Source organism: Mobula hypostoma, chromosome 2 (genome assembly GCF_963921235.1).
Source record: "Mobula hypostoma chromosome 2, sMobHyp1.1, whole genome shotgun sequence".
In the NCBI taxonomy this organism is placed as follows: domain Eukaryota; kingdom Metazoa; phylum Chordata; class Chondrichthyes; order Myliobatiformes; family Myliobatidae; genus Mobula; species Mobula hypostoma.
In genome coordinates, this window is record NC_086098.1 from 74,809,023 (window position 1) to 74,826,089 (window position 17,067).

General features: G+C 40.6%; 2 protein-coding genes across 3 annotated transcripts in view; one reads left to right on the top strand and one right to left on the bottom strand.

Moving 5' to 3' along the window:
• angpt2a (angiopoietin 2a) overlaps positions 1-14,431 on the top strand; it is a 101,015-nt gene extending 86,584 nt beyond the window's left edge. Inside the window, exon 9 of the mRNA XM_063038940.1 lies at positions 13,988-14,431. Coding sequence (XP_062895010.1) covers positions 13,988-14,148 — 161 coding nt within the window. The 3' untranslated portion in view covers positions 14,149-14,431. The remainder of the gene's footprint in view (positions 1-13,987) is intronic.
• The window catches only part of mcph1 (microcephalin 1), a 292,116-nt gene that overhangs the window by 188,054 nt on the left and 86,995 nt on the right, over positions 1-17,067 (bottom strand). The gene's annotated exons all lie outside the window — the stretch shown is intronic.

Sequence of the window (17,067 nt, forward strand, 5' to 3'; positions counted from 1 at the left end):
AAATTAATTAAAATGGAATAGGACACTGGCTGGCTGCTTTAGTCCTTACAACAAGATGAGTTTGAACTGTATTTCAAAGATACTAAACTGAAGCCTGCAGATATCTAACTAAGAACTTATACTGTGGGAATGACATTAAAAACAGTGAAACACAACAAGCCGCATTGAGCTTGTATGTGGTAAAAACTTGTACATGGACCAGCATTGTGGAGACTTGAGTGGCTGTAACAACTACAACTTGATTGAAGATCCATCCACCATTCACATGCCACATTCCTTGTAATAGAGTCAATAGAAAAAGAATTTTAAGAAAAGGTCCTGGATGATGCCACAGCAGCAATCAAGCATGGGACTGGAAAACTCAAACATATCAAGGGTAAAATATTGTTAAATGAAAATGCCAACCCAAGTGGCAGTGCTGCCGAAGCCGAAGGGTTTTGGCTCGAAACGTCCATTATACTCTTTTCCACAGATGCTGCCCAGCCTGCTGAGTTGCTCCAGCAATTTGCGTGTGTTGCTTGGATTTCCGGCATCTGCAAGATTTTCTCTTGTTTGTTGTTTTACAAAGTCTGTCCAGTTCCTTATAGCATCTGTGAGAAAGTAGCCCTTGAGTAAGATTGCATGGAGGCTGAAGGAGTTCTTTCCGAGGTTAAGTGGAGCCTATGGACAACACCAGTGGTCCCAGTAGTCAATAAGAATAGGTCAGTCAGGATCTGTGGTGATTTTAAGGTCACCACAAACCCAGTACAAAAAGCAAAACAATACCCTCTACCCAGGATAGAGGATATCCTTGTAAATCTTTCTGTGTTGTCAAGTGAAGTTAGTTGAGGCCTACTTACAAATGGAGATGGAAGGAGAGTCCTAAGTGTTTCTCACCATAAACACTCACAAGGGGCTCTATTGCTACAATGGGCTTATTTTTGGAGCAGAATCTGCACCAGCAATCTGGCAGAAAGTTATGAACCAGGTGCTGCAAGGCTATCCAGGCACTCAGTGTTACCTGGATGACATCATTGTTACTGATGAGGGTGACAAGCAATGGTGGATGCCTCAAGGCCAAAGGATATGTTACAGTTGCGGCCCATTTTCAGGTTTGTCAATTACTATAACAGGCTCCAGACAAACCTGGCTATTGTGCTCCACCCCTTAAACTCATTACTTTAGATCAGAAAAAAAAGGCAATGGACTAAGTAGTGTAGGGAAGTTTTGCAAAAGATTAAAAAATGGTGACATTAGACACTGTGCTTACACATTATGATCCACATCACCTAGTGAAACTTGCCTGTGAGCCTTGCTTTATGACATAGGTGCAGTCATGTCACACATTATGAGTGATAGAAGTAAATTCCCCATTGCATTTGTATCAGTTTTCCTTAACACAGCAGAGAAAATTTACCCTCAGATTGACAGAGAGGACCTACAGTATATTGCAGAGAGTCTAATGTAATTACTGATCATTAACCACTAGAGCCCAGTTTCAATCCACAGAAGAGTGTTCCACGAACAGCAGCAGCATAAATGCACAGATGGCCTCTGATTCTTGGAGGACACAACGACAAGATTGAATTCAGGAGGACAACTAAGCATGGAAATGCTGATAAATTACCCTTTTATCCTTGGAAAAGGAAATACCTGAAAAATTTGCAAAACAGACATTCCTCTTAACGTATTCTCCCCAATGTAAATTGTAAGTCCCCCTACAACAGCAGAGATGATCCAAGGAGAAACTGGAAAATACCCCGCACTATCACAGGTCTACACCGCCACCCAAAATGTCTGGAATGTGCAGCAGAAACTCCAGTTCCCCTATTTTTACCAGTGCCAGGATGACTTGCCCTGGATGGGAGTTGCCTTATGTGGGGATTAAGAGTTATTATACCATTCAAACTGGAAACTAAAGTGTTGAAGAATCTACATGCCAATCATCTAAATATGGTTAACATGAAATGGTGGCTTTGGTGGCCTGGGATCATCAGTAGATCGAACAGCTTGCCATGCATTGTTTGGGATACCAACATGTCCAGAAGAAAGGTGACAAGAGCTATCAGAATCTCTTTCTGTAGTCCCAGTGTCAATTCCTACAACCACCATGGAGGCGGCCCCAGAACCTGAGATTACTTCACAGCCACAAGTCTCTCCTGCCAAGCAGAGTGACACTCCCCAAAATCAGGAAAGATGTTATCCCACAAGAGCAAAAAATCCTCCACAGCAATTAAATCTTTAGGCCTGAATGGGACAGTTAAAACTTTAAGCAGGGAGCAGTGTGGTATATTTAGTATTTCAGTAATATTTGAGTAATATTGTAAATATGTTGTTTAAGCATTATTTGTTATATAATTCATTACTTGTTATATATACAAAGTACGTAAATGGAATACGTCATTAGTGCACGCCTCAGTTAAAGTAAAAATAAAAAGTATGTTTGTCTTCCTGCGTTTTTTTTCAACTAGTTTTATTTTGGACTTACACAAGGTACCAGAAACCAGAGGCTCAAAAGTCATTTCTCATCAAGGATATCAGAAGTGGAGAGTGTCAGCAACTTTAAATTCTTTGGTGTTAATTTCAGAGGATCTGTCCTGTAAATGCCATTATGAAAAAAGCATGGCAGCACCTCTACTTTCTTAGAAGTTTGCACAGATTTGGCATGTCATCTAAAACTTCGATAAACTTCTGTAGATGTGTACGTCTATTGAATGGTTGCTTCACGGCCTGGTAAGGAAACACCAATACCTTTGAATGGAAATGCCTACAAAAAGTTGTGGATATAGTTCAGCCTATCACACGTAAAGCCTTCCCCAACATTGAGCACATCTACAAGGAGCGCTGTAGTAGGAAAGCAGCACCCATCATCAAGGACCCCAATCACCAGGCCACGCTCTACTCTCGTTGCGATTAGGAGGAAGGTACAGGAGCCTCAGGACTCTCACCACCAGGTTCAGGAACAATTATTACCCCTCAACCATCAGGCTGTTGAGCCAGAGGAGATAACTTCACTCACCAATCACCATTCCTACAACCAATGGACTCACTTTCAAGGACTCTTTATCTTATATTCTCCATTTTTATTGCTTATGTAACCCTCAGGCTCAATTAACTCGTGTTCGTCTAAGTTTGGCAGCCGTCGGCCCTGCCAAACTGAGTAATCACGTTTGTGTGGATGCTGTGTAATGTATCCCAGTACGAACCCACAACGCAAAATATCAGACAGTACACAATATGTGATTAAAGGATTACAGTTTATAACTCTTACTTTGGCAATGTGGTTAGTAGAGAAACAGAATATAAAATAAATAGCCGCCACTTTAATAAAATAGTTCATGCATGCACAATAAATCGTTGGAGCTCACACAGCAGGTATTCTTCCACAAACAACCTCTGCCGAAAATGCCGCTGACACTCGGACCCTTGGATTCCCGTCTCCGCTGTCCGGTAGTCTGCCCACTCTCCACACACGTCCTTCCTCTCGTTCCTCCTCGACCGAAAGCCCGCAAAAAACCAGTTCCCAGACATATAAGAAAGAATAACATCTCTCCCATTGGTTAGCTGTTATCTGTAGTTATAACCCAAACATCACTATTACAGAGAAACCATTACATCAGCAGTTAACATTACTGATAACCCTACACTTATTTATTTATCACTTAATTTTTTTCTTTCTTTTTGTAATTGGACATTTTGCTGCCTGTTGCACATTGAATATTTATCCATCCTGTTGAGTGAGTGCAGTCTTTCATTCATTCTATTGTGTTTCTTGCATTTACTGTGAATGCCCGCTAGAAAACGAATCTCTGGGTTGATTATGGTGAGATATATGTATGTACTTTGATAATAGAATAACTTAATTTTGGACAAGTCTCCAAGTTCAGGACCTGCGCATTTAAATTTACTATGCTGTATTCATTCCCATACCATGCTGTATCCAAAGTAACCAAACATGCAACCATGAAACAGGAAGGTTTTGACTGTTTGCTCCTTCAAGCCTGTTCAACCATTTACTGAAATGGTGGCTGATTTGGCAACAGTCACAACTCCATGCTAACCATTCACTTCCTTCTCAAGATTCTGCCTTTAGATATTCAAAAGTTCTCATTATGGTTTCAGCAAGTTTCAAACACACAACCCTCAGGGAGAAGGTTGCCTCATTTGTGTTAACTAGGGTACCCATTATTTCTAAAACAGTGACTCCTAGTTCAAGACTCTGCCACAAGAATAAAGATCCTTGTCAGAACCACTCAGTCCAAACCCCTCAGGAACTGTTTCAGTCAAGTAAGAGTTCTGATGAAGGCTTTTCCATCTGAGAGCTGAACCCTGTTTCTCTTCCAGCATTTCCTGTTTTTATTTCAGATTTGAAGCATCTTCAGCATTACGTCTATGAAAGTGCTCATTCATCCAGGTCATTGTATATCAAGAAAACTGGACTTGCAACCTAGACAACACAGCAAGTCCAGTTGCCTTGATTTACTATTGCTTCATCTTCAGCTTTCTTTGATTTTCAGCAGTAAACTACCTAAACTTCACTGCAAATGGACACCAATTTCATATTTTTCGCTGCACAACACGTTGCCAAAAGGAAGTCAAACTTTATGTATTACAAATTATATTTAAGGCTACATTCATTGCTTTAGTCATCACATGCACATCCGATCAGATTATCTTCAGAACATGAGCCAATACAAGATGGGCCGGTATCCACAATGTGCTATCTACTGAATGGAATACTTCTCCGAATTTAAATTTAGGAGATCAAGTTGACCTCATGAGGCATCACTGGTCTCTCCATGAACAACCCCTGCATTCTAAATAATAAATATTGTACATTTTATCTCTGGGTGGTAGTTTCCATGGAACTGTGGAAATAGAGATAGTGGTGGGAAGGTGGCTTCAATTCACCTTGCTGAATCATTATCCAACTTCCTACAAATAATGACAGTGGAATGTGATGGCTGGTGTCAGAACTGTAACCTGCACATAACCTTGCACAGAGTGCCCTCCTCTTTCCCCATTTTCCTTTTACGCATCTTTCCCTTCTCCTGCATGTCCTGCCCCTTCTAATCTCATGGTCTGCAGTTAGAAATAATTCAGCAGAGGCAGCTCAATGTTGTGATAAACATCAGTTCCGCACTACATCATGTACAAAGCAAGATGGCCATTCATCATTATTACTATTGTTTAATTAAAGCCAGGAGGTAAAGGGAATATATCAACATGAAACTTCACTTAGAGATTCCTGACTGGACATTTTACATGGTTCAGATGCATACAGTATTCTCCGTACTTGCTCCCTTGCCGATTCTCTGAATTACTCTTGGCTACTTTCCTTCCAAGATACAGTTCCTATTTTTTTTATTGCCAAGAGTGTTTTTAATATTAAACATATAAAGGAAATACATCAAGCTTGTATGTTTTCTAAGGAAGATTCAGCAGAAGTAACTGAAAGAGATTACTGGAAATATATTCATAGCTACGGAGTCCATTTTCAACTCATTCCTTTCATTAGCTTGTCATGTCATCAATAAGCTAGAGCTGAAGAAATTTTCGAGCCTGAGAATTACTACTGAATCTGCTCCAATCTACATATCTGGCAACTATTGAAATCTAACTGTGCAAACAAATAAATCTTCTTCTTTCACCTGCTCTCTGGCTGTCAATCCTTCTGCTGTTACTGGGGACAGATGGTCATCATACAAACTCTTACCAAAGCCTTCAATATTCTTAAGTTCCCTGGCCTGTTGATTAACTTCTTTCATCTTTGTATAATAATAAAATATTTAGGTAAAGTATTCAATGTGGCAAAAGGCTCCATTGTGCTTCATGTGAGTGTTATAGAATTTGGCAATGACTCAAATTGGGAGATATTAGAACTGATTATCAAGGTTTAGTCAATAAAGAGCAATCAATCACATTCTTTTGAACGACATGCAGCTCAGACATGCTCTGCTAAAATTAGATTAGACTAATAAAATAAACTAACTTTATTGATTTAAGATTTAGACAATGCCTTTGGGGCCTATGATCACCACCAATCCCATTACCTCGCTGAGCAACATTCACAGGTTGAATGGGACCTATTTTACACTCTTGATATCTCACTTGAATTTATTTGCACCCTGACACATTTGACCACTCCAAATAAACCTTTCTGAACCATCCTTACATTGCTCTTTGTCCAAAGCGTCCTGACTCAGTTGTCAAAATGTTGATCCAGATCAAAACAGCAGCTCATTTGCTCAATTTCTTTGTGGCTACTAGTCTCGCCCCCAAATAATTTTCCAATCTACCATCTTATTCTCTTGTTTAATTTCCTTCATGACTTTGCACTTGTTATATTGTAATCTCCTGCAACCTTACAAGTCAATGTGAATAGAAACATAGAAAATCTACAGCACAATACAGGCTTTTCGGCCCACAAAGCTGTGCCGAACATGTACTTACTTCAGAAATTACTGGGGGTTACCCATAACCCTATATTTTTCTAAGCCCCATGTACTTATTCCAGGAGTCTCTTAAAAGACCCTGTCATATTCACCTCCACCACCATCACTGGCATCCCATTCCATGCACTCACCATTCTCTGCGTAAAAAAACTTACCCCTGACATTTCCTCTGTACCTACTTCCAAGCACCTTAAAACTATGCCCTCTCGTGCTAGCCATTTCAGCTCTGGGAAAAAGCCTCTGACTATCCACACAATCAATGCCTCTCATCATCTTATACACCTCTATAAGGTCACCTGTCATCCTCCGTCACTCCAAGGAGAAAAGGCCGAGTTCACTCAATCTATTCTCATAAAGCATAATCCCCAAACCAGGCAACATCATTCCTGTAGTGAGGTGACCAGAACTGAGCACAGTACTCCCAAGTGGGGTCTGACCAGGGTCCTATATAGCTGTAACGTTACCTCTCAGTTCTTAAATTCAATCCCATGGTCGATGAAGGCCAATGCATCGTATGCCTTCTTAACCACACAGTCAACCTACGCAGTAGCTTTGAGTGTCCTATGTACTCGGATCCCAAGATCCCGCTTGATCCTCCACACTTCCAAGAGTCTTACCATTAATACTATATTCTGCCATCATATTTGACCTAACAAAATGAACCACCTCATACTTATGTGGGTTGAACTCCATCTGCCACTTCTCAGCCCAGTTTTGCAACCTATCGATGTCCCGCTGTAACCTCTGACAGCCCTTCACACTATCCACAGCACCTCCAACCTTTGTGTCATCAGCAAATTTACTAACCCATCCCTCCACTTCCTCATCCAGGTCATTTATAAAAATCATGTGGCTCCTTTAGACAAAATTAAAAAAGATTGGGAAAAGGATTTACAGACTTCATTTTCTGATGAGACCTGGAGGGCTATTTTCAAAATGGTTAATTCTTCATCATTACGTGCTCGTCATTCCCTCCTACAATTTAAAGTGGTACACAGGACTCATATGTCTGAAGACAAGCTCTCTCATTTTTTTGCAGATATATCTCCTTATTGTGACAGATGTAATAATGGAGAGGCTTCATTAATTCATATGTTTGGTCATGCTCAAGCCTTGAAAAATATTGGAAAGATGTATTCCAAACTTTTTCTGTACTTTTTAAAGTTAATTTTAAGCCCAATCCTTTAACTGCCTTACTTGGTATTATTGAGGAAAGAGCCACAATTTTGGAGCCCTCTCATTTGCGGGTACTGGCTTTTATTTCTCTTATGGCAAGGAGGGCCATCTTGCTTAAGTGGAAGGAGATTGCCCCCCGCCCCCCCACACACACATTCTCAATGGTTATGTGATGTTATGGCATGTTTAAATTTAGAGAAGATTCGTTGTTTGATTTCTGATTCTAATCAAGATTTTCAAACGTTATGGGGACCCTTTCTGAACTATTTTTGAAAATCTTTGCAATGTTATTGTTATTAAAATATAGATCTGGGCTATTATTATAAGACACTATATGGTAAAGTACTCTTTTCTTGTTGTTTTTTTTAAACCAACCAGCTTTGTCTTGGTAGTGGGTGTAGAATTTCTTTATAATATAATTAACCATATTATTGTATTTCATAATTCAATTTATTTTATTTCATTGATCATGAATCATGAATATGGGATACCGTGATTGTATCAGTATGATATCTATATATATATATAGTGCATTATATGCTACCTTATTTTGATTTATAATAAGTATCCTTATGATTCTGAACTATGTATATGAAATTCAATAAATTTAATAAAAATATTGGAAAAAGAAAGAAAATCACGAAGAGTAGGGGCCCCAGAACAGATTCCTGAGGCACACCACTGGTCACCAAACTCCATGCAGAATATGACCCGTCTACAACCACTCTTTGCCTTCTGTGGGCAAGCTGATTCTGGATACACAAAGCAAGGTCCCCTTGGATCCCATGCCTCCTTACTTTCTCAATAAGCCTTGCATAGGGTACCTTATCAAATACCTTGCTGAAATCCATATACGCTACATCTACTGCTTTTCCTTCAATGTGTTTAGTCAAATCCTCAAAAAATTTAATCAGGCACGTAAGGCATACTCCAACTCCTTTTCTCCATTAAATTATGGCCCTTGTATTAGACACTTACTTAGGATAGAGATAATGGTCATACTAAACTTGACGGCTGTGCACTGTGGCCACTTTATTAGGTACACCTCTTGTTAATGCAAATGTCTAATCATGTAGCAACAACTCAATGTATAAAAGCATGCAGACATGGTCAAGAGGTTTAGTTGGTGGTCAAACCAAACACTGGAATGGGGGAAAAAATGTGATTTAAGTGATTTTCACTATGGAAATGATTGTTGTTGCTAGACAAAGTAGTTTGCATATCTCAGAAACTGCTGATCTCCTGGGATTTTCACTCACAATAGTCAAGTTTATAAAGAAAGGTGCAAAAAACAAATCATCCAGTGAGCGGCAAATCTATGGGTGAAAGCACCGTGTTAATGAGGGAGAATGGCCTAATGTGTTCAAGATGACAAGACAGTGATCAACTCAAAAAACCACGTGTTACAACAGCATCCCTGAATGCACAGCATGTCAAACCTGGAAGTGGATAGTCTACAGCAAAAGAAGACCACATACAGGCAGTGGCCACTTTATTAGGTACAGGAAGTAATAAATTATAAATATTATAATAGTGACAAACAGTTTAGGTTTGGATGAAATGCTAAAATTCTGAAGGACAATCAAAGACCCACAGACCTAATTAAATGAATACAAGGCTGGACTGCTCGTAGAGGAGTCAAGAAAAAGGAGATACAGTATTTATGAGACAGGAATTAGACTGCTTGGATTTGGGTGCTGCAGGTTTGGAATTATGCACAGAGAAAATGAGAATAAAATGTGTGTTTTTTCAAGAAATAAATTAAAAATTGAGGAATTGTGAGGAGGCAGCAACAGCAATGAATGATACAGGTGTACAAGATGATAAGAAGCATATATTGAATGGACAGCCAGAGACTTTTTCCCCAGGGCAGAAAAGGATTATTCAAGGGGGCATCTTTAAGGAGGAATGCAGGAGTATGTGGCAGAGGTATCAACCTAAGGGTGATGGTAGAGGCATTCATATTAGGGAATCTAATATGGACATCTTTGATTAACTTAGGAGTTGGTAATGGAGGCAGTAGATAGGGCAGTCCAGTGCTCTGATTGTAGGATATAGGAAGTCAGGGACAGCAGAATTGTCTCTGATGACTAAACCTCAGGGATCTGTACTGGGTCCAGTGTTGTTTGTCATATATATTAATTATCTGTATGATGTTGTAGTAAATTGGATTAGTAAGTATGCAGATGATACTAAGATAGGTGGAGTTGTGGGTCATGAAGAAGGTTTTCAAAGCTTGCAGAGAGATTTAGACCACTTAGAAGAGTGGGCTGAAAGATGGCAGAAGGAGTTTAATGCTGATAAATGTGAGGTGCTACATTTTGGTAAGAGTAATCAAAATAGGACATACATGGTAAATGGTAGGGCATTGAAGAATGCAGTAGAACAGAGGGATCGAGGAATAATGGTGCATAGTTCCCTGAAGGTGGAGTCTCGTGTGGATAGGGTGGTGAAGAAAGCTTTTGGTCTGCTGGCCTTTATAAATCAGAGCATTGAGTATAGGAGTTGGGATGTAATGTTGAAATTGTACAAGGCATTGGTAAGGCCAAATTTGGAGTATTGTATACAGTTCTGGTCACCGAATAAGAAAGATGTCAATAAAATTGAGAGAGTACAGAGGAGATTTACTAAAATGTTGCCTAGGTTTCATCTCCTAAGTTACAGCAAAAGGTTGAACAAATTAGGTCTTTATTCTTTCGAGCGTAGAAGGTTGAGGGGGGACTTGATAGAGGTATTTAAAATTATGAGGGGGATAGATAGAGTTGATGTGGATAGGCTTTTTCCATTGAGAGTGGGGGAGATTCAAACAAGAGGACATGAGTTCAGAGTTATAGGGCAAAAGTTTAGGGGTAACATGAGGGAGAACTTCTTTACTCAGAGAGTGGTAGCTGTGTGGAACGAGCTTCCAGCAGAAGTGGTTGAAGCAGGTTCGATGTTGTCATTTAAAGTTAAATTGGACAGCGATATGGACAGGAAAGGAATAGAGGGTTATGGGCTGAGTGCAGGTCAGTGGGACTAGGTGAGAGTAAGAGTCCGGCACGGACTAGAAGGGCCGAGATGGCCTGTTTCTGTGCTGTAATTGTTATATGGTTATATGGTTATAAATGAGAGAAAAACAGGGCTATTTGGGAGGCAAAGGTTAGATTGCTTTTAGAGTAGGTTAAAGGGTTGGCAGAACATTGTGGGCCTAAGAGTCTATACTGTTCTGTAGTGTTCTATGTTCTGTGAATTCAGTGGAGGTGAGTGAAGACGATAGTTAGAGTCATTGCATCAGCTAGTTATGGTACTTATTTGTATCTTTAGATCTTATCCATCAATAGAAAGAATCTAATTGACAACCCTATAAAAATTATAAAACAGTTACCACACTTTCTACTGATGTTTTTGAATGTTTGAAAGATATGTAGCCAGAACATAAGACTGAATCTGAGTCTTAACTCTTCTAGTCATAGCCATAGTCATAGTCATACTTTATTGATCCCGGGGGAAATTGGTTTTCGTTACAGTTGCATCGTAAATAATAAATAGTAATAGAACCATAAATAGTTAAATAGTAATATGTAAATTATGCCAGTAAATTATGAAATAAGACCGGGACCAGCCTATTGGCTCAGGGTGTCTGACCTTCCAAGGGAGGAGTTGTAAAGTTTGATGGCCACAGGCAGGAATGGCTTCCTATGTGCTGCATCTCAGTGGAATGAGTCTCTGGCTGAATGTACTCCTGTACCCAACTAGTACATTATGCAGTGGATGGGAGACATTGACCAAGATGGCATGCAACTTAGACAGCATCCTCTTTTCAGACACCACCGTGAGAGAGTCCAGTTCCATCCCCACAACATCACTGGCCTTACGAATGAGTTTGTTGATTCTGTTGGTGTCTGCTACCCTCAGCCTGCTGCCCCAGCACACAACAGCAAACATGATAGCACTGGCCACCACAGACTTGTAGAACATCCTCAGCATCGTCCGGCAGATGTTAAAGGACCTCAGTCTCCTCAGGAAATAGAGACGGCTCTGACCCTTCTTGTAGACAGCCTCAGTGTTCTTTGACCAGTCCAGTTTATTGTCAATTCGAATCCCCAGGTATTTGTAATCCTCCACCATGTCCACACTGACCCCCTGGATGGAAACAGGGGTCACCAGTACCTTAGCTCTCCTCAGGTCTACCACCAGCTCCTTAGTCTTTTTCACATTAAGCTGCAGATAATTCTGCTCACACCATGTGACAAAGTTTCCTACAGTAGCCCTGTACTCAGCCTCACCTCCCTTGCTGATGCACCCAACTATGGCAGAGTCATCCAAAAACTTCTGAAGATGACAAGACTCTGTGCAGTAGTTGAAGTCCAAGGTGTAAATGGTGAAGAGAAAGGGAGACAAGACAGTCCCCTGTGGAGCCCCAGTGCTGCTGATCACCCTGTCTGACACAGTGTTGCAAGCACACGTACTGTGGTCTGCCAGTCAGGTAGTCTAGAATCCATGATACCAGGGAAGCACCCACCTGCATCGCTGTCAGCTTCTCCCCCAGCAGAGCAGGGCGGATGGTGTTGAATGCACTGGAGAAGTCAAAAAACATGACCCTCACAGTGCTCGCTGGCTTGTCCAGGTGGGCGTAGACACGGTTCAGCAGGTAGACGATGGCATCCTCAACTCCTAGTTGGGGCTGGTAGGCGAACTGGAGGGGATCTAAGTGTGGCCTGACCATAGGCCGGAGCAGCTCCAGAACAAGTCTCTCCAGGGTCTTCATGATGTGGGAGGTCAATGCCACTGGTCTGTAGTCATTGAGGCCGCTGGGGCGCGGCGTCTTCGGCACAGGGACGAGGCAGGACATCTTCCACAGTACAGGAACCCTCCGGAGCCTCAGACTCAAGTTGAATACATGGCGAAGTACTCCACATAGCTGAGGGGCACGGGCTTTGAGCACCCTGGTACTGACACCATCCGGTCCTGCAGCCTTGCTTGGGTTGAGACGTTTCAGCTGTCTTCTCACCTGTTCAGCTGTGAAGCCCACCGTGGTAGTTTCGTGTGGGGAAGGAGTATAGTCATGACAGCAGGGTGGGGGACTGTGAGGAGGGGTAGAAGGGGAAAGTGGAATGTGTGTTGGTTGGGGGCCGACAACAGATGGCTCATGTGTGGGATGGGCAGGGTCCACAATGTCAAATCTGTTAAAGAACAAGTTAAGTTCATTGGCCCTGTCCACATTGCCTTCCGCTCCTCTGTTGCTAGTTTGCCGGAACCTAGTGATGGTCCTCATCCCCCTCCAGACCTCTCTCATGTTGTTCTGCTGGAGTTTCCACTCAAGCTTCCTCCTGTACCGGTCTTTAGCCTCCCTGATCCTGGCTTTCAGGTCCCTCTGTATTGCCCTCAGCTCCTCCCTATTTCCATCTCTAAACGACCTCTTTTTAACGTTCAGGATGTCCTTAATGTCCTTTGTCACCCATGGCTTGTTATTTGAATAAGAAAGGACAGTTCTTGTCGGAACTGTCTACATACAATAGATAATTTGAGGAGTGACTTAATACAACTGGAGACAGGTTTGCATGTTTGTAGATTATATCTTATCATAGAATAAACTGGAGAGATTACCTTTGCTGATCATCATTCTACAGATAGTCAGTATTAGTAGTCTACTACAAAAGCAGCTTGTGTTCAGAAAGGAAATATAGCACATTTGTATCTTCAAAAAAATAGTTGTATGCAATGTTTCCAGATGATCAATAATCATAAAATCAGAGTTATCGAGCACTACCGCAGAGAAATAAGCTCTTCAGGCCATCGAGTCTGTGCCATGCCATCATCCTGCCATCCCATCAACCAGCATCTGGACCATAGCCCTCCATTCCCTTCCCATCCATGTACCTATCCAAACTTCTCTTAAATGTTGCAATCCCAAACCCACTTCACCACTTCTACTGGCAGCTTCTTCCACACTATTATCACCCTCTCACTGAAGTTCCCCCTCATGCTTCCCTTAAACATTTCCGCTTTCACCCTTAACTCATGTCTTCTAGTTCTAGTCTCTCCCAATCCTCGGTGGAAAGAGTTTGCTTGTATTTACCCTATCTATAATCCACATAATTTTGCATACCTCTATCAAATCTCCCCTCATGCTCTTGCACTCCAGGGAATAAAGTCCTAACATGTTCAATCTTTCCTTATAACTCAGGTCTGCAAGTTCTGACAACATCCTTGTAAATTTTTGCTGTATTCTTTCAATCTTCTTGAAAGTGTATTTATTAAATTGATTTGTATAATACAGCATCTTAAAAATTCACTATTTCATTTGTAAATGAACAGGCCAGATTTAATTTGAGTTGCACACAGCTGCATCTCCAACCATCTACCTAACCTGACGCATGTCACTCTTTATCTTGCAGGGTGGTGGTTTGATGCTTGCGGCCCATCCAACCTGAATGGATTATACTACTCAGCAGGGCAGAATACAAACAGATTCAATGGAATCAAATGGTACTACTGGAAAGGTTCAGGGTATTCCCTGAAGGCTACGACTATGATGATCAGACCTGCTAACTTCTAATTATTAATTTCTATGGAGATTGTTTATTGTCAGACCAAATTATGTATAAAGACTGTTCTTTAAAGCTCGTATCACAATTACAAGCATGTTTAAAATGTTGATTAATATGTGCACAATGCATTAATGTTTTAACTTACTGTTTGGAAGTGAAGAAGTCCAGAACTAATGAACGGATGTGAACAAACTGCTTGTAAATTGCATTCCATCTAGTTTTGTAGCTAATTCTGTTTTAAGAGGCAGCTTCTTGAATTCAACTGAACACTGGGAATAATAAAAAGTCCAATGTAGCTGAATCCTTGGAAAAGAAGGTTTTTTTTTGTCTCTCAAACTTCCCAGATGTGTTCTACATCACAGCTGGTTTATTAGTAAGTACTAAATACAAAGCAGTCCCCTTTGAAACTGATTTCAAGACAATTTGTTCTTCTGCAAACTAATATAAAAGTCAAAATAACTGGAACTATAAAAACCATTATTATTTAAAAGAATGTTTGATTTTAAAACTTCATTTATTTCAAAATAACATTAATAAGCCTTTTCTGGTTTTGGAACAAGTTTTCCTTGCAGGTCATATGGTATCAAAGGACATCCAAATTTATTTAAACATACCATGTAAAATGCCATTGTAAAATTGATTATAATATTCTGCACAACTTAAGCCATAATTAGCACTTGTATGAATAGCAGATTACTCATTTTGGTGAACACAGTTTTTGCTCATAAGATTTAAATTTACTGTTACAATTTAGTCTCAAAGGAAAAAAAATTCTTGCGTCTTTGGATTAATCAGTTAAAATGACAGTGTAATGCTTCTAAAACAGTATTTATACCTTATACTTAATTGGAGGAGGCTTCATAGGTTAAAGAAATAGTCTTATTACTAAGCTACAAAAGAAGAGATACAATCAATGGCCACCTGTATAACTGCTCATTAATGCAAATATCTAATCATCCAATCATGTGGCAGCAACTCAGTGCAGAAAAAGATGCAGAGATGGTCAAGAGCTTCAGTTGTTGTTCAGACCAAACTTCAGAACAGGGAAGAAATGTGATCGAAATGCATCTGACCACAAAATGATTATTGGCGCCAGGTGCGGTGATTTGAATATCTCAGAAACTGCTGATCTCCTAGGATCTTCACATACAACAGTTTCCAGAGTTTACAGAGAACGGTGTGAAAAACAAAAAAACGTCCAGTGAGCGGCAGTTCTGTGGGTGAAAATGCCTTGTTAATGAAGAGGTCATGGGAGAATGGCAAAACTAGTTCAAGCTGATAAAGGCAATAGCAGCTCAGATAAGGCAGTATTTCTGGTGTGGCAGTACCTGTGGAAAGACAAACCATTACCATTTCATGTCTAAGACCCTTCATCAGGAGTAAAGAAAACAAACTGATACTGTGCTGGAGAGAAGATAGAGATTGGTGGACTGGACAGAAAAATCACCGCCATGGGGAGAACACAGAAATTTACTTTGGGCAGCACGGTAGTTTAGTGGTTTGCGTAGTGCTATTGTCATGTCGGTGACCTGGATTCAATTCCTGCCACTGTCTGCAAGGAGTATGTACATTCTCCCCGTGACCTTGTGGGTTTCCTCTGGGTGCTCCGGTGTCCTCCCACATTCCAAAGACATACGACTTAGTAAGTTAATTGGTCATATTGGGCGGTGCCGACTTGTTGAACTGGAATGGTTTATTACCGTGCTGTATCTCAAAGTAAAATAAACTTCTTACAGACAGTGGTGGAATTGAACCTGACTATTATAAAGTTCTTATTAAGTATTTAATGCAGCTATTCTAATGATTTAAAAGTCATGATGCATAGTTTCCAGAATCACACAGCACATTACAGACCCTTCAGATCAATGCACCCATGACAAGCACTTGTCTCTAACTCACACCATTTACCAGTACTTGACCTATGCCTGATAACTCAGGGTTCACCTGTAAACTTCAATGTTATCTCATACACACACTGCAGGTATCTCATATACACACACACACACACACACACTATGACAACTAAATGAAGATGATCGTTGGAGGAATTGCTGTGAGGTGAAGTAATTCCGAGGTGAAGTAATTCCTTGGTGCCTTGGCGAACACAAACAACTTGGTGAAACAAACAGGTCATGAGGATTTCCACTGGACTAGCTTTCTTGTGCGGTATTTAGCTGCATGCATATAAACTTTCTGAAACGTTTATATTCTGAAAAGCCATTCTGAACCTCAGTCATAACACAGTCGTGCATATATAAATTCTGCAGCTATTGGAAACCTGGGGTAACGCACAAAATGCTCAAGGAACTCAGAAAGTCAAGCAGCATCTATGGAAAGGAATAAGCAGTTGATACTTTGGGACTGAAAGGTTTTGGCCCATGTTCACATGGTCACATGTTCCATAAAATAAAACAATATGATCTGCTGGTATCTAGTTACTTTCACCAAATGTCTCTCTGCCATCCACTCCTACCAGAAGCAGGTCTCTCAGCACATACTTACTTCAGAAAGCACCCTCCAACTGTAGGCAACCAGAATAAGACTAGCTCGATGATTGGCACTAGCTTCATCACATGACATCTTCTCAAGAAGGTGGGATCCATCATTAAGGACACCTTACTACCTTTCTCATTACTACCATCAGTGAGGAGGTACAGGAGACGCAAGACCCACATTCAGCATTTTAGGATCAGCTTCATTTCTGAATTTCTGAATGGTCCATGAAGCCACGAATACTATTTCAGTATTTTGCTCATTTTGCACAGCAGTATTTATTTATATTTCTTGTTGTAATTTATGGTATTGCACTGGAATGCTGCCGCAAAACAATAAATTTCACAATGCATGTCAGCGATAATATACCTGATTCAGATTCACAGAATTGGGCTTTGGCAGCCAGCATGGTCTCCATTTGCCAAGTCTGCTTA